The sequence below is a fragment of the Amblyomma americanum genome, chromosome 11, assembly GCF_052857255.1.
Source record: "Amblyomma americanum isolate KBUSLIRL-KWMA chromosome 11, ASM5285725v1, whole genome shotgun sequence".
NCBI classification, from domain to species: domain Eukaryota; kingdom Metazoa; phylum Arthropoda; class Arachnida; order Ixodida; family Ixodidae; genus Amblyomma; species Amblyomma americanum.
Window position 1 is genome coordinate 97322576 of NC_135507.1, and position 21912 is coordinate 97344487.

A 21912-nucleotide genomic window follows, 5' to 3' on the forward strand; every position below is an offset into this window, starting at 1 on the left:
CGACCTTGAGCTTCGAATCTGAACGTCATGGCACTTATCTACCGCGGAGGGTGGAGGACGCCATGTTCAATCTTGGCAGTCATGCTCAGAGACATACTCAGGCAGACTGAAGTCAGGCACACCCATTGTAATGACAAGCACATTAAGGAAAAGCGAAGTCTTGAAATTATGCCTTTAGTAAAAAAATACTTTGCTTCATCTACTTCTCTCCTTCGTTCAGGTTACGAGAAACACCCTGCGCACTGTTAAGCGTGTTAATATTCTAACACTAAGTATCCTGTATTCAGTGCGTCTTATACCTCTTTATCTTTACGAACCTGCAAGGTGACAAAAAATTTAGTTGCAAAAATTCGTGAATTGTTGCTAACAATTTTGAGTAGGCTTCGGGCAAAAGAGCACGCCCATTGGGAGATGAACGCCAATAGCTGTGACAACCGATGGGCGTTCATCAGCCACCAAATGATGCCCCAAGTCTGCGTCTGGATATACAGCTACCATTGCCACCGCCCTATCTTTGCTGCCTTCTGGTACTTGCGTCGGTAAGCTGTTCCACCCAGTAGGTGACAGCGAGTAAAATGAATAAACATCTACTACGGTGAAATGGACATGGCCTGCCAATACCAGATGATATGGAAGACGGTGGCGCCGCCTCTGAAGTATGAGCATTGCACAAGACCGAGGGGGGAGGGGGGCGATGAGGTAGATCGAGAGAGGAAGAAAGGAGTGGGAAGTGTATGTGTGAAACTGCGGCCACATGAAGCCCACCCTAAGACCGAGAGATGAGTGAGCTTAGAGAAAATGTCCTAGACTCAAGTCAACAACGTGCGAAGGCAAAAAAGGGGATGTAAACTGTCTAAGATAAAATGTGTTAATTACTTATCGCTTACTTTCAGGCCAGTTAAAATATGACCGGATTGATTGTTAGCATTGCTGCGAATAACCTGAAGTGAGTCCTTCTCTTTAAATGCTTATCTTTCAAAAGCGGTAAATTTTAACAGCCTGAAGCCATCACTTCTCCAGGATTGCTACAGTACGCCCACTACGCAGCTTGGCGGCTGGTGAAATTGCTTGCATAAACAGCTGAGCCAATTTCGGAGATCAATATACATCACATTGGCTTCACTTTTTGGGCGTTTGTGTACCCAATGGTTGGAGGTATTTACCGTTGTACAGCTGCCCTAAACTCACCTCAGAGGCAGGAGCAAAAGGATGATAACGGGAAAGACCATCTGCACATACGGCCAGGGAGCGAACCCAAAGAAGCAGAGTAATGCCAGCTGTGCCAACTGGCAAGAGGTGAAGAGGTGTATCTTGCGCTGCGGACAACGTCGAATGTAGTGGTTCGGAGGGTAGGCCGCTTGCTCCATGAACAGGAGCGTTACTCTCTCGAACATCTGGTTGCCTGCGATATCACAAATTTATACGTGCAGGGGTGGTATTTAGTTTTCAGGTGAAGATTACTTACGAAAGAGCGCCTAAAAATCAGAAGGGACGACATACTATAAGTACTGCACGCGACGTAAGGCTCGAAAACTGATATTTATAATTTTGGAATCATTTAGCAACCTTAAAACATGGTAGCGTCTCTCGCAGTTGAGAGTAGAAATAAGCAAGACATTTTTCGCAATACCCGCGTAGTACTGTCAAAGATCAATTATAGATTGCGTGAGCTGCATTGTTGAACTCGGTCTCGTCCTCGTCATGCCATGCCACACAAACACACCAAACCACTTCTGCCGCCAACCTCATTCGAGCCCACAAGGAGCCAGAGACGCACGTTGCCACGATCCTGTCCTCGTGAGTAAATGACACAGGCCTGTAAGTTTACTGTGTCTTGAGCGCAAATGAGGCCCGTCTCAGGGTCCCGTCCCTGCCACCCGCAGGACCATTCGGGCGCCAGAGCGCGCCCACCGAACCACCTCTTTAACGCCGTATTCCCGTCACTTTATACACACCTCACGCCTGTTTACTGGGTAGCAACAAGCTGTTGCTCACACATACACAACCCGCCGGCTTCGTGGCTTGTGATGTGGGGACGGAACCGCTAACTCAATGCTACATGCTCCCGCCACTAACCCGACTTTTGCCCTGAGTGTAGAAACTTCTAAGGCCCACACGGCGTTCTTCTGGCGAAGTGCCGCTTCCTTCCGCGAGAGTCAAGCTGCACACCAACTCGGAAAGAAACTTTCGGAAAGCTCTCTTTGATGTTCTCTCGTTTCGGCGTCATATTCACCCGCCGCGTTTCCCGCACGATGTTTGCAGCACGTTTCCCGCACAATGAACGAGAGCTAAAACAACTTCGTGATTAATACAGAACACACGATATAAAATGGCACAGGATGAACTATCGAATACGAAAGCCTAACTGGCACGGTCCTCTCTATCCTTTGCAGCGTCTGTTAAGATGGTAGCTGGTTGGGACTCTTTATTTAGAACAAGTACTGTCGGCCTAGGGATTTCGGTGCATTGTGTTGGGACCTAAGACTCCTTCCTGCCTTGTAGGCCTGAGCAGATGAGGCACGTGGGCCAAAGTGTGCCACTCTCGATAGGTTGCAGCGGACATATAGTCTAGCTGGGTGCAGGAAAGGGATCGGGGATAGGGTACGCACTAAACAGAAAGCAGTTAAAAGACATTCAGTTGTCCTCTAGCGCACTTCCTTCTTTTTTAAACGGGATTGCGCTACAGGAAAGCTCACTCCCTTTTCACTCCCATATAGGCTCACTCGTGCTTAGAGTGCACAATTATTGCACCTTCGCCCGGTGTAACGGAAGAAATGCGTCGCAGAAAAAGCTGGCCAGGGCTAGTTGTTGCAAGCTGGTGTCTAAAAACAGCGCGAACATACATGGATGATGGCGCACAAGTAGGGCCCGTCCAGTCTGATGCTTTCTTGCGTTGCTCGTAGACGTCGAAATCGAGTTCCAAATTGTCGCTCAACAATTGCATTATTAAGCTTTCCTGCACTGCTACGAATAATTCATGGCACTATTGCATTGTGAGGACACCAGCTTAATGTGAGAGTTCTCCTCGTCGCGCATTGTATACTACCCCTGTAGTCCTGCAAGCGTTTGACGGACGAAAAACAGTACGATTATGGTGTGCAAGCACAGGGACAAGAACACAAGGAAAAAATTCTAAGAGACACCCAATTACATTGTATGTTGACAACGCGATAAGATTAGAAACTGCTGATCCCTTTACATGGGGTTTTGTGTCATTCTTTGACTGGTGTGTTGGCGCACTCCTACATGTCTGCCTAACACAACCGGTCATGAGCGGTCTGGTGGCCTTACTTACGGTCAGCGATATTTTGTGAGCAACCAGGCACTTTCTTTTCGGATGCGGCTTCAGATGCTACCACAGTAAAAAGAGAAGTTGGTGCAGTATAAACAATCTCTTAAGGATGCTCTGCGTTCCTTTGATTGACCTCAACGATAAAGAGTTATTTTTTTCGCGCTGCTAACAGCGTGTTCATTGCGCGGAGGAAAGAGCCGTTTTACTGGTCGCTCGGGTATATCCATCGTAGCTATTGTTTCGTTTTTGTCATAAGCGATTACAGCGCATTCCCTGGCAACAAAAACATAGTTTTCGATACCCGTTGTAAGGTTAGTATCTTCTATCGCGACTGTTCGCGCATGTGCACCGAGGTTTACGAGCGCGTTTGCCAGCACTGCATGGGCACGAACCTATGAGAGACGTGACCGCCATGTAGAGGAACAGCCCATTAAGGACTGCGGTGGGAATGTAGGACAACGGGTAGGGCAGCATGAGAAGCGACAGTCCGATGAGCACATGCGAAAGGACTCCCGTGAGGCGCGTCTCGCGGGAGCGCACAACCACCTCGTGGACGTGTCCCTGGTCCACGCGCTCCTCGAGGTCGGCCAGGCAGCGGGCGTGCAGTGGCGAATGCGGCAGCACCCCGTGCATCCACGGAAGCCCGAAGAGCGACAGTCCGGCGTTGAGCAGGCCGACGACCAGAAGGTCCAGGTGGTAGGCGGTGCCCTTCTTGAGCTTGTTGCTGGGGTTGTTGACCATGGCAGCCGAGATGTTCTGGTCCATGAAGAACAACAAGGACAGGGCGAATCCTAGGCCCAGCGCACCCAGGATTCCGTACACGGGAAGGGATTCGACGTGGGCCCGTTCCAAGGAGAAGCCGTCCGAGTACTGAAACTGTTCGCCTGGGATAACAAGAGCCTTCTTTTATCGTGCACGCAGTAATCGAGAGCTCTGCATCATATTCTGAGTTCTGTCGGTCGTATATATTGACTTTATAAAGCTCATTCTATATCTTATAACTTGTTCGATGCTACCTCGAACAGACAAAAACAGCGCAATTATTGCTATTCAAGATGTGTCGCGCGCAGCCTGCCATAAACTAAGGTACAAACTTAAATATCCATTCTTGCTGTTGCTTTCCTACACCAATAGCAACACTTTTCCGCCATAAATCATCAAAAACTCGTTTTTTACTCTAACGTCAAAGATTTGTGCGCAGACTCACAAGCATTCTATTTTGGTCTTATGTAGGCATCATTCTCTGAGCATTTTCTTTGTTTTAAAGCTCCAAAGATTTTACGCTTCCTTTTTGATTGCCACAATTTCTGGTTTGACAGCTGCAATTACAAAAAAAAAACATTTAGCTATTCTTAACGCCTAGGCTAATGCTATCCATCATTTGTTACTACAGCCTCCACTTTATTGCTTGCAGCTCAGGCTGAATAATGGTTTCAACTGGTAAGTCAATACTGCTAAATGTTTTACGAGCTTTTAAACATTAATTTCTTAGTTGATCTCATACGTCGCAGTTGATTTTATGTTGGGCAAGGTGGCGGCTTGTGTAAAGGCACTCACTTTGGATATCTGAGAACACGAAGGAGCCAATGAAACTGAACGCCACTACAGCCACGGGTAGAGCGTAGTCAGCCAGCAGGTCCCGCAGATAGGGCAGCAAGTATGGCGTCTTGTTGAAGTTGTACAGGAACACGCCCAGCATGACAGTTCCGAACATGAGAAGCAGGAAAAGCATGCTTGCGTCTCGTTGGCACGGCACGAGCGCCAAGGCGGCGCTGGCAACAGTCGTTGTATTGCCGGCGGCCGCGGACGCAGGGTGGTTACCGGCTGCCAGGCTTGGATTCGTACATTCTGGGGCCAGATAGTGGCGCCGGAAGTCCTTGTACACGTCACGTCCGGCGTCCACGCAGAAAGCTATCGTGATGAACAGTGAGAAGATCTCCTCGGTAGACCTGCGATGGAGGTAAACCTTGGACTAAACATGCCCATTGTTCTACCTCACAATAACAGAGGAAAAATTACATTTACCATGACCTCGCTCATTATTTCAATCGCCACCATTTATAAGGCACATTATCCAGCAGACTTCACCAACGCACCTCCATTTACTGTTCATGTCTTTTGCAACACGGCTGGACCATTTGGTTAGAGACTCTTGTTCGTGTGTCAGTTTTGTTTTGTTATTTCCTACACTTTTTCAATTTTGGAAGGTCCATCTGCCATTTCGACTTCGGTGGTACAGTGTGGTAGTTGTACGTGCTACCAATGCCGGCATAAATAAGTCTAAAAATAAGCACCAAGACCAAAAGGATGCTTCTGTTTAATTTAGAGTGGCGGTGCAAACCACTGCTAATAGTTTGAATTAAGTGCGCTTTCCACATCGACACTATTTCCGAAAGATAATGTGGCTGGTGGAAAAGTACGCTGACTTGAAACAGTATGTCGCGAAACATCTAAAGGTGCGTAAACTGCGAAATGCGTAAAATAGTGGCCTGTGTGCGCTTTCCTCTTGACAAAGCATATTCTTTTTTAAACTATGCAGGCTAACGATATTTATATTGTTACGTGACGGCCAGCCGAAGAATTAGACAAGATGACTGATGGCAATGGGATGGTTTTAATGGCTGCAGGCTTAGCGCGAGCGCTCCGTCTCGGGCCACTGCCAACTTCGTCTTCTTCGTCACACTACCTTGGGGCCACCGAGCGATCGTGCTTATCGGTGACAAAGAGACGCGCGAAGTGGTGATGGGCTTCAGAGGATGGCTACACAGGAAGGAGAAAGTGGTGAGGTGCCGGCCGCCACGATGAAGGAGATGGCTGAATGATTCCTGGCCCGCGAAGCTTATTGGCCGCAGCTAGTCACCAGGAGCCGACGGCCGAGGCCCCAGGACGCGCCGATTTTATTGTTAGTTTTTATAGCGAAAGCTACATCAGGCAATTTGTCAAAGCCTTAACAAATAATGCCCTCCGTAGAAACACTGTAAATGACTTCCTTATTCCTGGACCACGTGACAACTGCTTTATTTCTCAGTGTGTAGCACTGCCGTATTCACCTGCTGCTGACAGCATTCCCCATCCGCTGCCACGTGATCAACGTTTTTTCTCCTTTTCCAGTCTTGGATTGCTCATTATCATGAGAGGGAGGGGCAGAGGTGACACAGCTGATGGTCTTCCTCAGCGGCAGAGAGGGGAAAAAAACTCACAGGACTGTTACGACTGTGTAACGCGAGACTCAGCGATAGCTGTTTAGGCACTTATTTCAGTTTAGTTTAGGCGTTACGTGATGCACTTCTTCACTGGCAGGTGGCTGTTGCAAAGAGACACTCGAGGCTTATGCGACTCAGGTTGAACGGTGCAACCGGTGGGTACTCGCGCACCCACCGGTTACGCCGACGCCGACGACGGCGGACGACTACGACGCGAAGGCCAGGAATGGGCGCCTGAAAGCTATCGCTGTAAAACGGGAGGCTTCGTCTCTTTTAATATGCTAGCATTAGATAGTTAGTTAGGTATATTGATTTTAATGGCGCAAAAGCAATTGAGGCTATGATGCGCCAAGCCCACGGTTAGAGCTTTTGTTAAAGGTTATGCTATTTATATCTAAAGTTTGTTTAAAACATTGGCTTCTCTGAGGAACTTAAAAATGCTTAAAAAATCAACCAGTGCTTGATCACCCAAAAGTAACATGGGGTGTAGTGGGATGTATTCATTGTAGAATGTTGTGACATTTTTTTTCCTCAGTTGTTCCAGTTTTGTGCATACAATTAAAATGTGGTTTACCATGAGTTCATCGCCACACATTTTGCAGAGAGGTTTGTCTTTTTTTGTCAATAGGAAGTTGTGTGTAAGGTGTGTGTGTCCAATGCATAGTCGACACAAAATAACTTCTGTAAAACGTTCTTGATGTTTAGATGATCTCCACTTTCCCAAAACGTGTTTTATAGAGTGTAGTTTGTTGTTTTTCTGTTCTTGCCATTCAATATGCCACTTATGCTTGAGTTTACTCTGCAGTAAATTAGAAAAATCCCTGTGTGGTATGTTAACTTGTTTTATATCACCAATTCAAGCTTACGCTGCACAAGCATCTGCTCTCTCCAAAATGACCTTCCAAATGACCTTCCAAAATGACCTAAAATTCCAACATGGCTAGGGACCCACCAGAATATAATGTTATGTTTTTGCTTTGTGATTTTAACTATATTATGTTTGATTTTTCCTATTATGGGTTCAGCAGCATTTGTAGAGTGCAGCGCTTTGAGCACACTCAGTGAATCAGTGTAAATGATGCTATTTTCTATGTTTTGTTTTACTATTTGTTCTATGGCTACAAAGATGGCATAACACTCCGCAGTAAATACCGATGCATACTGTGGTAATCGTAACATTTTTTCCTTGAATTACTTGAATTACTGCACTTCCAAAATGACTTTCTGTTTTTGAGCCATCAGTGTAAAATTCAGTGTAGGTGTCATATTTTTCTTGTAAGGCAAAGAACTCTTGCAGTATGTGCTTGTGTGGCATTTGCTCTTTGTTTACTTGTGTCAGTGTGAATCCACTCACCGAAGGGAGGCCGTACCATGATGGCAGATATTCATGTCTTTGTGCAACATTTGGTAGGGCGTCCAGCACTGCCAACTCTTCACATTTATCCTCAAAGCGCATTATTAGTGGCCTGATAAAATGTGATTTATTATTGAATAATCTTCTAGATAGCACTTGGTAACAATGGAATAGCAGAGATGATTAGGAAAAGAACAGATTTTTAGGATGTACGTGCATGTAAGTGTGATTCTTCTATCCTGTAGTGTGGGCTCATTAGCTGCAACATAAAGACTATTTACCGGGGATGTTCTATATATATGCTCCAGTTGATAGGCGCAGACCAAGATTATGAACACGGTGCAGTCGTTTCAGGAAGGATGCTCTGGCTGAACCATATACTATGCACCCGTAGTCCAGCTTGGAGCGCACCAAAGAGCGATATATTTGCAATAGGCATGCTCTATCGGACCCCCGCCGTTTTCTCGAGAGTACGTTTAATACACTGAGGGCTTGGGATACTTTCTTTTTAAGGTTGTTAATGTGTGGTAGAAATGTAAGTTTCTTGTCAAAAGTGACGCCTAAAAATTTATGTTCCTGTTTGACTGGCAGTGTGGTTTGATTCAAGCACAGATTGGGCTCGACCTGTAGGCCTCGTTGTAATGAGAACAGCTACTGTTTTTTGAGGAGAGAATTTGAATCCATTTTTCTCTGCCCAAGCAGGCAGTTTATTTAGTGTGATTAGTATTTGTCTCTCGCAGGACAGTATGCTGGAAGAAGTGTATGCTATCTGTAGGTCATCTACATAAACTGAATACATTACGGACTTAGGTATTACTTTGGCCAAAGAATTAATTTTTACTATAAGAGTGTCGTACTTAAAATGCATTCATCTGGAAGCAGCGCGAAACACAGGACAAGAGGAAGAAACATGAGACAACAAAAGCGCTCGTGCCGTCTCATGTTTCTTCCTCTTGTCCTGTGTTTCCCGCTGCTTCGAGATGAATACATTCCAACTCGCCCAGCTTTCTGTTCTCGTTAAAATGCATCCCCGGGGTACGCCATTCTCTTGGGTGAATGTCATTGACAGAGTTGCTCCTAGACGGACTCTGAATGTGCGGTTGGTCAGGAAGTCGTTCAAGCAGTTCAGCATCCTGCCGCGGATCCCTAGCTCTGCTAGGTCACGGAGGTTGCCGAACTTCCACGTGGTATCATAGGCCTTCTCCAAATCGAAGAAGACCCCGATACAGTGCTGTTTGTGGATGAACGCCTCTCGGATGGTGTTTTCGAGGCGGACAAGGTGTCAATAGAGGAAGTGTCAATAGAGGAAGTGAATAGAGGTAGTCAATAGAGGAAGTGTGAAAGGGGTATGGTCACTACTGAATCTGCGAACTTTTTCCCACATCTTTTTTGAGGTTATTGAGCTGTTTACTGAGGACACATATTTCTGCCAAGAGGATTTCTTGGCATTTTTTCGAATGAATCGCGCTCTGGCCTTGGCCCTCTTAAAGGAAATCAAGTTCTCCGCTATTGGTTACCGACGCAGAGAGCCCCAAGCTTTATTTTGTTGTTTTTTTGCTAATGTGCATTCTTGTGTCCACCATACTTTATGTTTTTTGTGTACGAGTTTTGTTGTTTGTGTTATGGCTAGTGTAGCGGCCGATATTATGCATGTAGTAAACCTTTCATTAATTTCGTCTATGGTGAGGTCTTCACAAAATTATTTTTCTAGTGTGGCATTAGCTGTAAAAAGTGACCAGTCGGCGAGGTGAAGTTTCCAACGCCGTGGTCTTGTGGAGATGACTGAAGTAGACGATGAGAGGCTGATGATAATAGGTAGGTGATCACTTCCCAGAGGGTCATTGAAAACATCCCATTTAAAATCGTTAAAAGGCGATGGTGATGCGAAAGTTAAATCGAGAAAGCTCATTTTTGCCGAGCTTGGGCAACAATAAGTGGCTTTTCCAGTATTTAAAAAACAGATGTTATTTGAGAGGATAAAATCTTCGATTGTTTGCCCCCTAGAGTCGCAGCGCTCGCTTCCCCAAAAAGAGAAGTGGGCGTTAAAATCCCCAACTACCAGATATGGCTCTGGAAGTTCATCTATCAATTCTTCTAGATCATGCACTGTTAATGTAAATGTGGAGGAATGTATACGGAACAGATTGTTAGTGTTTTATAGCTGACGATGCTGACTGCAACCGCCACAAGTTTTGTATTGAGCTTGATTTCTCGAGCAGGGACGCCGCTTTGGACGACAATTGCGACGCCTCCCGAGAGTCGATTTGCCTGCTCGCGATCGCGTCTAAAAGTTTTATAATGTTTCAGGATATGCACATGTAGTGGACCAAGATTGGTCTCCTGAAGACATAAAACTATTTGTTACATTGCCCATAAAATATGTGTTATGTCACTGTAATTCCGCATAAGTCCTCTGCAATTCCATTGAATTAAGAAAGCCATGTTTCTGTTTTTGAGAGGAAATGAAAGGGGATTTACTTATGTGGTGGGCCCGTTGTGAGGGGCCTGTCTGTTTTTCACTCAAGAGAGCTGTTCCGCCGCTGTAATGGCGGCGGAGTGGGCGTTTTATCCATCACCTCAACAGAGGTGCTGGAGGACCGCGCACCCGCGGTTGTGTCAGTTACAGGTTTCTCCCGACGGGGGGGGGGGGGGGGGGGGGGGAGGTCCTGCGGGATGCCGACCCATGAACCGGCGGTCCCTGCTTTGGCGATGACAGGGCAGCTTTCGTTGACCCTGCCTGGGGCGTGGATGGCCCTGCCATAGGCTCGGTGGGAGCGGCCTTGGCAGGTGCCAGAGTGCTGTGTGGGGCTACGCCCCTGCGCACCAAATCAGCGAAGTTTTGTTTTGCTTTGAAGGAGAATGTGTTTGTGGGCGCAAAACGCCTTCTCGCTTCTTTAAATGGAATGTTTTCTATTGTCTTTATGGCGATTATCACTTTTTCTTTCTTCCAGGACGGACACGCCCTGGAGTATGCAGCATGTTCTCCTTAAGTTTGCACAGCGCAGGGCTGCATCACATACATCAGACTGGTGATCATTCGAAGCACATTTTGCGCAAGTTTTGCGACCGCGGCAGCTCTGTGAGCCGTGGCCAAACCTTTGGCAGCTGAAACATCTGCGAGGGTTTGGTATGTATGGTCTTACATTGATTTTCAAATATCCCACGTCAATTGTGTCGGGCAGGGTGCTGGTGTTGAACGTCAGGATCATGTTTTTTGTGTCTATTTCCTTGTTGTCCTTCCAGATTTTGATTCGGTGGACATCTATGACGTCTTGGTCGATGAGTCCTTCGAGCATTTTTTTCAATTATGTGAAAAAAATCATTTTGCGATATTACGCCTCGGACAGTGTTAAGTGAGCGATGAGGAGTCACGGAGACCGGGATTTCCCCTATGGACGTTAGGTTGGAGAGCTTAGATTGTTGGACATTGTCACACAGTTCAAGCAATAAGTCGCCGCTGGCCATTTTTGACAGCTTATAGCCAATGCCTAAGGTTTCAGTCAAGCACTTTGACACAAGGAAGGGGGATATTATTCTTGCCTGTTTTTTATTTTATTTATTTGGAACATACTGCTAGCCTCTTTCGAGGCTGTTGCAGGAATGGGAACAGGTTTGTTTTATTTTTAGGTACGTCACAAAAGAAAAAAAATCACAGAGAAGGTTCATACAACTGATATAACATTGTAAAATGGATAATCATGGGAGACAGCTTCAAAATACATGACGCAATATTAAGCAACACAAAAGCACGTGCAATGCTTCACTAAATGTTCAAATACACAATTATGACAGGTTACAAAGAAAACTGCTCAAAGATTCAGAATTAACAACATTTCCAGGTAAAATATTCCATTCCCTGATCGCTTGCAGAAAAAAATGAATAACGAAAGGTGTCAGTATTAAACTTATACTCTGTTAAGTGCAGTGAATGTTTCGTTCTGGTGTTGCGTTTTGGTGAATGAACTAAGTAGAGGTCAGAATCTATTTATATTGTTGTTCACTGTGGATCACATGATATTTGGGGAAGTTACTTTTCTCTTTTGAAAGATGTTGTCTGTCTCGTTCCGCCCTCTTTTGAGAGAGCGATCAGGTTTTGAAAGTTGGGGAGCCATAAAAAAATTTAGTTTTTCGGTCATGGTGCCAGCCACCCACCACGGTGTCCAACAAAGGGACGGGACAGGAACTTGATAGCAAGTCCTGCAAGTCCCACTGTAAAGAAAAGCCACTGCCCGTCGTATGTGGGTGGGTGTGTTGCGTTGTGACCCGGTTCAAAGGAATAAATAAAAAATTGAAGGAGACACTTAAGCTACGCCTTAAAGTTTCTGGTTTATGGTTTATGCGGGTTTAAGGTCCCAAAGCGACTTAGGCTATATGAGAGACGCCGTAGTGAAAGGCTCCGGAAGTTTCAACCACTTGGGGTTCTTTAACGTGCTCTGACATCGCACAGTACACGGGCCTCTGGAATTTCGCCTCCATCGAAATTCGACCACCACGGCCGGGATCGAACCCGCGTCCACCTTAAGGGTATGACGCGATAGCGTATTGGTTAATTCCCATATATGAAGAATTGGTCATTCTCTACATTCATAGATCCCTGAGTGTCCTCAAGCACTCTTGGTGCAGTGATGCACCGGTTAAACGATGTGCTACTGCTCTGCGACGGCAGGTGCTGCCAACGGTGGGCCTTGAGCGACGCTGGTTGCTCTTCCCGAGTGACCAAGCATTAATTTAACTGCCACCTGCCACTGTGTGCAGATTGCTCATAGTCCGAACGGCAGGTTGTGATGAAGCATGAAAGTCACGTGACACAGGTGGCCCACCGGCCTCATACGTTGCTTCTCTGTGGATTCTTTTCTGGATTTTTCGTTCACTGTCCACGACGCCGACGATGACACCGGATTTTCTGCGACACGAGCTCCTTACCGCTATTACGTTAAAAGCCCTCTCAAACTGATAGCCACGAGCCAGATTCGAACCCTCGACGGCGGGAACAGATCAGCCTTACTGGCCGCTGCTTTTGACCACTCGGCCCTCGCCACGGCTTTGCATCGCACGTGCTAGACTGCGAGCTTCGTGCGCTGCGCTTTGGATGTCGTCATGATCAGCTTCCATCCGTACGCAAGTCAGTCGAAACGCAAAAGGACTCGGGCATGTACGTACGAAGAGAAGTTAGAACGCCATCTGACGAGCATGAAACCGGAATGGCGGGAGATTTAAATGAGCGTAGAAGTTTACCAAAGAACTTTTCTGAAGCTTGAAAAAAATCCACCTTGGCGCAAATACACACAGACAAAACAAAGGAGACAAGGGGACAACGGACAGGCAACTGTCCGTAGTTCCCTTGTTTCTTTTGTTTTGTCTGTGGGAATTTATTTGAGCCAAGGTGGATTTTTTCCGAGCTTCAGAAAATGCTAAGCCAACTAGCCCAGCAACCTGCCTTACTGAACAAAGAACTTCGGTTTTAATTGGCGGGAATGGGCTCAATAGCACAACACAAAACGCTCACGAAGTATGAACACACATCAAAGTGCATTTTCTTCCCCTTTCCCCTTCCCTTTCCTCTTGCCCTTTGATCACTCGTGAATTTTTAACAAAGGATTTTATTACTTTTCTTTGCACACAACAGCATACGGCCCTGATGTAAGAAAGACCATGTGGTGTGAACGTAAGCAGTGTACTTGTAAAGCGACTTTTATGTTCACTGGTCGTGACATGAACACCTGCTAAACTCGGCTAAATAATGCCGTCAAATTCCGTTAACTCAACGCGAATTCCTTCAGATCCTGCTACTTTGTCACCTGCGACTTTGAAGGGCTGCCTAGACTGGCGTAGCGATCGGTAGTAAAGAGTGCGTCCGTTAGATCTCACGTCATGCCAGTGCAATGTGTTTCCTTATTGCTATGTTGCGTGGAACAAGATTTAGGCAGACCTCGTCAGAACACTCACCTCGTGCACCATTTCATAATCTTGCTTACGTCGAACACTACGTATAGGAACAGGAAGAAGCTGTTCCAGAGGCCGACGCAGGCATACATGGCGGTGAAGTCAAAGCCAAAATCCTCACAGATGTCGTAGATCACTGCGCGGAGAGAAATCCCTTACAAAAGCTTCTTTGGACAGTTTATAATTTGTTCACAGTCTTGTCACTGAAGTTAGCAGACTTTCTACAGACAAATACTGTACACGTCGGCAGAAAATTCATTCATTCAATCAATCAATCAATCAATCAATCAATCAATCAATCAATCAATCAATCAATCAATCAATCAATCAGTCAGTCAGTCAGTCAATAATTCAATCAATTCATCGATTAATCTGTCAATCAACCAATCAATCTTTATTCAGCATTCTTCCGCGTATGACAAACGAAATGCTAGGCCAAGAAAAAAAGGCTGCTACGAGCAGCTTGACGAGGTTTTTGCCCCTGTTTTCTCGGCAACGCAGAAAGTAAATACATAGAGGGTGTACAAATACGGAATTCTTGGACACAGAGTAAATACGCACAGGCCATGCAAATACAGGAACTCGTGCAAATTTCAAAATGTATGCAGCATCTCACAGAAAACAGGAAGACACACTTACTCGCCTAGCATAATATCCCACATACAGACGTATCAAATAACATAACATCAAATCCTATAGATCATCTATAAACAATGAGTAGATTTATGGCCATACATATTTAGTGGGATTACCTGCAGACAGTTTATAGAAAATAAAATTCAACACGAAATACCTATATAAAGACGGTAGAGTCTATATAAAATCTATAGATAAGATATGTATCCTTTCAATAATGGATAGCCTAAAAAAAAAGATGACTATGTAGTGTCAAGATAATGCCTCCTCAGCTCGGGATGTTAATCGTCGTATAAGAAGCGTCACCAGCTTGCATGCAAACGGAAGCGACTTTTTCACCAAGTCTGGCGCGCGATCTCAGTCAACAAAGTAGAACAAACAAAGGCGCTTTACACGTCGGGCAGGAGCAGAACCGACGGAAAATAGAAATGCACAAAAAAGTATTTCCAAGCACCAGATATCGCCCACCTATACTTCAATGTGTTGAATTTAACTTGCATTACCGGATAAATCATCCCTAGGAAATATTCTTTTCATGCGTTCGCTGGTAGCAGACGCACAGCAGGACTGCTGCGAAAGATTACGGCATTGAGGAAGCGATATTTGCGGTTGAGTGCGGAGCACTGAGCTCTATCGTAAGCATTGCTTATTAGATCTAGTCCCAATTTAAAAGCAGTTTCCTAACACTGAAGATTCAATACCACGAAGAAAAGACGCCATACAGTCTAAAAGTAGAAAGAAGTTCGCGAAAAATATCCACGTAAAGCTCAGTAGGCACGCTCACCTTTTATGTAAAGGCTGAGGGGAGCAGTGGTCATCAGTATGACGAGTGGCTGGCCGCCTAGGATCGCGAAGCCCAGACCTCCGAGGGTCTGGCTAATCATGCACCTCTTGACATCTGCAATATCCGGGATACCAGTCACACGTGCATGCACAAACTGAAAGCTTTTTGTAGAGAAAATCCGGAGACATTTAGCTAAAAGTACGGATGCACTGATAAACACGCTTAATCGCTCTTTATCCTTCGAAATCATTGTTAATTTGCGTCATATTTCATTTTGACGAAGCAAAATGTTGACATCTTAGCTGGTGCACCTAACAAGCCCCTGTTATCAGGACCCGAACACTAAACAGATAATGATTAACCAGAAATATAAATGCGCGCCTCTCCTCGGCGCCATCAATATCTGAAAAATTAAAGATTAGGACATGCAACAAACAGAACGCTGCAAGATATTCATGCGCAAAGCATAAACCCTGAGGCCATTGCTTTTAAGAGGCGTTTAATAGAAGCTTCGACGATGCCTTTATTCCTCCCCACTTACATATTGCGTGATTGCCATGGTAAGCTGGAAAGTGTAGGCTCGCACTCTGCATTTGCACCTGGTTTTGTTCCAAGCACAGTTCTTGGTAACATAGAACGCGCACGACATGAGCTTGCGTGGTGTATGAGAATTATGCTTGTTTCAGAGCACCGATCACCAGCAAGCCCTCACTGCAAAATTTAGGCTGCTCTTGAAGTACTATCAGGCCAAACCGGCTCCATAATATTCATAGCAAATATTGCATTAAAGATCAGCTGTCCGGTGAGCGGTAAAATTAGTCATTTAAGAACCGCTTCGACTGACTGCATTCGCAAACTGCTCTTCTCTGACACGTCGCAATACTTCGTAAAGCCTTGCAATGGAAAAAGCACCGCTTTTCCTCTGTACTTCTTTTTGTTTGATTTTTACACTGATGGTTGAAACATCTGCATTTCATTGCGGTGCGCTAGTTCATTACTCGTAATGCAACAACCATTTCAATACCAAACTTCTGCCTCTGCTAGTGTAACACCGCTCTTGCCCAATTGTTATATTCCTCACTTCCATAATATAAAAATATTATGATATCCTAATATCACAATAATTCATCCTAATAATTCTCTTTCTGGATTTTAAAATCACGACACCTGAATGAATTCTCAGTTTGATGCTGCATTGTTCAGATGTTCACGACTAGAAATACCCAGGCTGCCCTAGTCGCGAGTGCCCTTATTTGAAAGCACTCACGAGAAAACAGTACTTTTTCATGATAGCTAGAAAAGCGTGCTATGTTAAATGACGTACAACCAACTGACGTCCACTGCACTAGAAGTTAGACTAAGAAGGCCAATTTCTTCGAGAGCAAGGTGCGGGAAAGTTTAGAGACCCGGAACAAGTTTTTTTTTTCACTCTTTCCCCATAGTAGGAAAAACTGCCGTATTTAGGTTTTTGTTATGTTTTTGGTGGCTACAGAATTATGTGGTTTAATGAAATAATAATTTTAAGAGTTAAAATGAAATAAAAAACGCACTTTTTAATACGAGCCGACAAAGTTATAGCTTCGTTAAACTGTGCCTTGTCTTGTCAAATTTTATTCGCGAAATGAAGGTGTCAATAAATTTTGAAAAAATTCCGAAGATCTGCTAGTATCCAAAAATAAAACTCTTAAAGTTATTTTAGTATACAAAATGTCTACCTATCCTGTAACAGCAAATACTTCAGAAAAAATCGAAGTTCTAGGCAATACAGATTTCTGGCTAAAAACTATCACTTAAGGGTCCTATAGTTGAGCACGCTGTTGGGCGAGGCTGTCAGCGAACGCTGCTCAGCATAAACGGTCTCATGTCCTACAAATGAAGCCAGTTTCGTCTCATTTCGTCAGGATCCCATAATGAGTAAAGCAAGATACCGTATGTAGTGGCTCTCTTTCCACAGATGCCCTTGCGTCATCAAAACCAAATCGCCACTGTCATCAAGACAGACTAATAACGATGTTAGCGCCAATACGCTGTTCAATATGTCCGTTGAGATGAGCGAAACGGGCCAAACTAAGAAACTAATCGAGGTGCCGCCACAGACTTTCTGAGCTGCTTACTCGGGTCTTCATCGCACTATAAACTAAGGCAAGATGATGAGGCAGCATCCTCAGAGTCACTGCTACCTATATTGTCGATTAAATGAAACGCGTAGGCAACTGAATAAGGAGAACTGCCGCATTTCAGGGCGTGTGCCTCTGCGGCGGTTGTTGGCCATTCCCAAAGACCACCGTCTCTACCTTAAGCCCAGTTCCCACTCACTCTTGTAAATAATCATAAATAAATGTTTTTCACCACCACCACCACCACCACCGCTGCTTTAACAAGCGGTTCAAAAGTCACCCTCACGCGCAAAAAAAGAGGAACTAAAATGAAAACTAAATTGTATCTTTCTAACTTCAATTCCCACTGCGCATCATGTTAATCGATGGTGCGTAAGTGCTTGAATTTGGCGTTCGCATACACTTTTACCGAACTAACCATGGCCAATGGGAGCGGTAGAGAAAGAGTTAATTAGGCTTTCGTGCTGGCCAGCCGTTGCTAACCAGATAGAACGCGAGAAGGTTTCACTAATTTTTGTTTAATAATATGGTCTAACCTAAAGCTGTAGTATTCAAATTAAAACATTCGGTGTCCTCTTAGCGGTGAGACACTTTCGCCAATGGCACACTAGTTTTTGTGTGCCGCAAGAGAAAAATAAATATGGCTTACACAATAAATGGAGTCCTCCACAAGTGACTTTCCTGGATGCGAAACGAGTGTATGTTCATCTTAAGAACAAGCCAAACTTTTGATGGCACGGTGTACGGACTGTTGGCTCAAAAATTTAAGATATTCATAAATTATAAAACGGCGCCATGCTTTCAGGTAATCCTCCCCTTTCTAGGTTTCCCCTTCGACGTCAGTAGGTCCAGCCGAGTAAGTTACAGTCAACAGAGAAATAAAATATCTTTCACTTGCATCAAATAATAAACGTACTGAAACGGCCTGTATAATTAACGAATGAATAAAAGAATTCATATATAAATAATTAATTAATTTTATTTCCCGTCAAAGCGGAGCGTGCTCCAAAAAAAGTAGAAATCCTTCCACTTGACATTGTTCGAGCCCCCTTGGTACAATAGCAGAGAGTGAGAATTTACAATAACAGTCCATGATTCAGGAAGGTACCAATTACACACTATGTTTATGCCACTATCGCAGTACAAAAAGTACTAAAATGTAGTGCAAATTTCACTTACCAATTTTGCCCCGTGTATTGGTGTCATTTAGAGCCCCAAATGCTAATGTAGGCAGCAGACAGCCGAAGTAGAGGAAGAATACAGTAGATGTTGTCTTGTACAGCGTCCGCGGGCCAACAACACCTAAACGTCACAAGCAAAAGCGGTGAAAAGTCATCTAAGCAAAAGCGGTGCAAAAGTCATTTTAGATTACCACAAGCTGCTTTATAATGCTTCGAATTAAAAGACTGCTGTCTTACATCGCCCTGCTTAAACCTCGCGGCTAGGAAAAGGGCTTACACTGGGCAATTTCTACAAGTTTCCTTACTCTAGACATCTTAATGCATTTTGCATTGCTACCAAACTTTATGGTTGTCCAGTTTCCCTAATTTTGTTCCACAGCCCCGAAAGTTAAGCATACCAAGTTACCAACTGTGACGTAATCGTACTTCTTTCTACTGAAACAAATGCTTCGACTGAACAGTTGACAACGAAGCGCACTAGGCAACCAAAGCTGGCGTTTTGTAACACTCCTTTCACATATTTTGTTAGAGAAAGACGGTGAGAAATTGGGCGTTCCATTTTTTGTACCCAAAGGGTTTTGGACAGAGGAACACAAGGCTACCGAATGGGCAGCAAACATTTTTTCAGCTTGCAGAAACCGCTTGAAAGCTACTATGTAATGAGGAGTGAGCTTAGAGTGTGATGATGTGGTCAGAGCAAGGACCAACGAACAGAGACCACTGGACACAGCGCTAGTTACAAGGACGTACAGTAGCAAATAGCCTCTTTTCTCTCATTGCAGATATTGGAGAGCGGTAGGCGCAAAAAAAGAGAAAGCGCAGAAAATGAAATGTCCATAAAATAAAAATCAGAATCAAGAAATTTGATGTCTGAGCAGTTTGTAAGCAGATGCTGATGAAATCAAAAAGCAATGTGATGAACGAAATATTGGCCATTCCATCTTGGCTATTGCCATTCCTTAAAAAATAAAATGGCAGATTCAGTGGCCTTGAGGCAGAGCATCCGCCTCGCAATCGGGAGGGGCTGGGTTCGATTCCGACTGTCACCGCGTATCCAGCGGTTTTCTGATGGGTACCAGATCTCCCTGGCCTGGTGTTCGGCTCTGTTGGAGTGAAATGCTCGGAAAAGGGTCTTTGGTCACCTCACCTTCCCTCGACGGAAACTCTGTCCGCGAGGGACCGTAATACGACCCGTGCAGTAAAGCCCATTCTCGCCCTTTTTAGGTATGTCTGTTCAAGCCCGACGTGACGGGACTTCAAGGCGCAGGCTCCTTTTCCAAGCCATGCAGCCCTCCGAAGCCAATCACCAGTCCGGGCGACCGCTTATACCCCTTTCGAGAAAACATATGGTCACGTGGCTGGCAGTGGTAGTCGAAACCACTGGCCCCCGAAGAAAACTCTTTGATTTATTTCGTGAATTTTTGCGTAACATAGCACGTGACAATGAACGCTAGAGCCACAGAGACCTTTTAAGGAGTAAAATAAAAACAGACCTCTGACAAATTACTGCCAATGTACCCTGAAACACTTCGTGGCACATATGAGGAATTCTTTCAACTCCTTCTAACCTCTTGTGTCTGTTCTCTTGCCAGTACAAACATACCTTTTACATGGCAATAATCCGGTGGGCGGTTGTAGCTTGGGATATACCAGCTGATGACTTTCACTATTCAATGCTTGGAGATACTAAACGAAAGAACAGAGCGAAATGACGACGCATGGCTTGCCATTTACTTTATACGTTGTTCTTGTTTCCAATTCCTGTAGTTCAGAGCTCGCGATTCACACGGAATTCGAAAAAAGGCCTGAAACAAAAACCTCGCTGCTGAAGGAAAACGTCTTATTTTCCTTTATTGCGTTTCCAAGAGATCGTGCACTAAGCATTAGCGAGTTTTGGAATACGGGGACCCTATCGGTTAGGGAGATAGGGAAAGAGCGGGGTGCCAATGCGTATGCGGAGAACAGTAGCCCAAGAGGAGTTCTTGTTCTGCGCACTCCCTCTGGCGCTCTGCTATTTCCCTATCCACTACGCGAATGGCGTAATTGCTCTGCCCATGCGCTCTCCCGCCCCGCTGTCTCCATATCCCTGAAACATGCAAGGTCTCCCTATAATAAATCTTGCTAGTGTCATGCAAAGATTAAAGATTTCATAAGGAGAATATCACCGATAGAAGATTCAGTTTTTATTCCAGCCTGGTCGTGTTTTGCGACGGCATTCCAGCTGGTCTTCCTTGCATCCCAGTACGGCACGTGGGGACACAACTTTCAAAACGCGGAGGGCGTTTACATGTTTGCTAAAGTGTTTGTGCTCTCGAAATTGTACACTTGCGACATGGCGCACTCTGAAAGGAGCCCTCGAGGCGGGGGAAATGCGGTCGACAAGAAAATAGCGAGAACGTTAGGAACGCTCATCACCCCGACTTTGCATGACTCCTGGTAAAAATGAAAAAAAAAGCCTGAATTCTACTTTTTCTTTTCCGGCTTCTCTCTCGTCTTCCATTTTTGCTATGAGCATCAAATACGAAAACAAACTTGATATGGTCAATTGTGCCTTGAAATCACAGCTGGATGTGAGTTTATGGTCTTCAAATCCACGCGGCATTCACGGTCGTCACGTAATTGACCGAATTGGTCTTAGGTGAGAAGCTGCGTTTCAATGGCCGAGCCGAGTTGGGTAGTGGCAATTTTTTTGCGCTTTTGGTCGATGTCTAGCCTAGGATACCAACCTAGGTTTGGGAATGTGAGTCATATCTTTGGCGGGTCCCAACCGCACCCTGTTAGAAATTTTCTGGGTTCACTCTTCTTTATTTGTAGATGCATTTGTTAAATATGCAAAAGAGCGCAGTGGCAAGGAAGGGTGCACATTCCAGAAGGATTTTTCTACTCTGAGACGATGAGAGCGAAGAACGATAGGTTACCCCTGCTAGTGCCTTGAAGAGTGACAGTGAAAAAAAATGAACCACGTCGGACTTACCATCCACGTAGTCGCTAATGTAATAGGACACTCGGCGCCGGAAATCGTCCCTCAGACCTCTGGCAATGGTGCACTTGGAGGCTTTCTGAAAATGCATTAGCGAATGTTACCTGACTGGAGTTAACATCATTCCACGTAAGCAGCTAAACCTATGGCAGGTAGATACACCGGTAAGTATCGTAATGAACAACGTATCAGTTGTCAAAGACACTGCCCGGGACACATTAGTGGTGCGGGCGAGGTCTTCTTCTATGAGCCTCAACCGACAGTACATGTCGAAGAAACTACTGCCTTTCAAAACCATCATGCCTCCGGAGCATGTTTCGCAACCAAAAGCAAAAGTGGCAACAAAAACAGAGGAGACCGCACAAGAAGAGATTCAGCTAAAAAGAAATTTATGCCTCTCGCCCATACGACGACAGGCTTTT

The 21912-nt window shown here is 45.0% G+C and overlaps 1 protein-coding gene across 1 annotated transcript in view; it reads right to left on the reverse strand.

Moving 5' to 3' along the window:
* The window catches only part of LOC144110174 (solute carrier family 4 member 11-like), a 107165-nt gene that overhangs the window by 3604 nt on the left and 81649 nt on the right, over window positions 1–21912 (reverse strand). The window contains exons 7-13 of the mRNA XM_077643009.1: window positions 21485–21569; window positions 18509–18631; window positions 15213–15326; window positions 13796–13928; window positions 4850–5241; window positions 3685–4176; window positions 1189–1402 (exon numbers count right to left, since the gene is read on the reverse strand). Of these exons, the coding sequence (XP_077499135.1) occupies window positions 1189–1402; window positions 3685–4176; window positions 4850–5241; window positions 13796–13928; window positions 15213–15326; window positions 18509–18631; window positions 21485–21569 (1553 nt within the window). The remainder of the gene's footprint in view (window positions 1–1188; window positions 1403–3684; window positions 4177–4849; window positions 5242–13795; window positions 13929–15212; window positions 15327–18508; window positions 18632–21484; window positions 21570–21912) is intronic.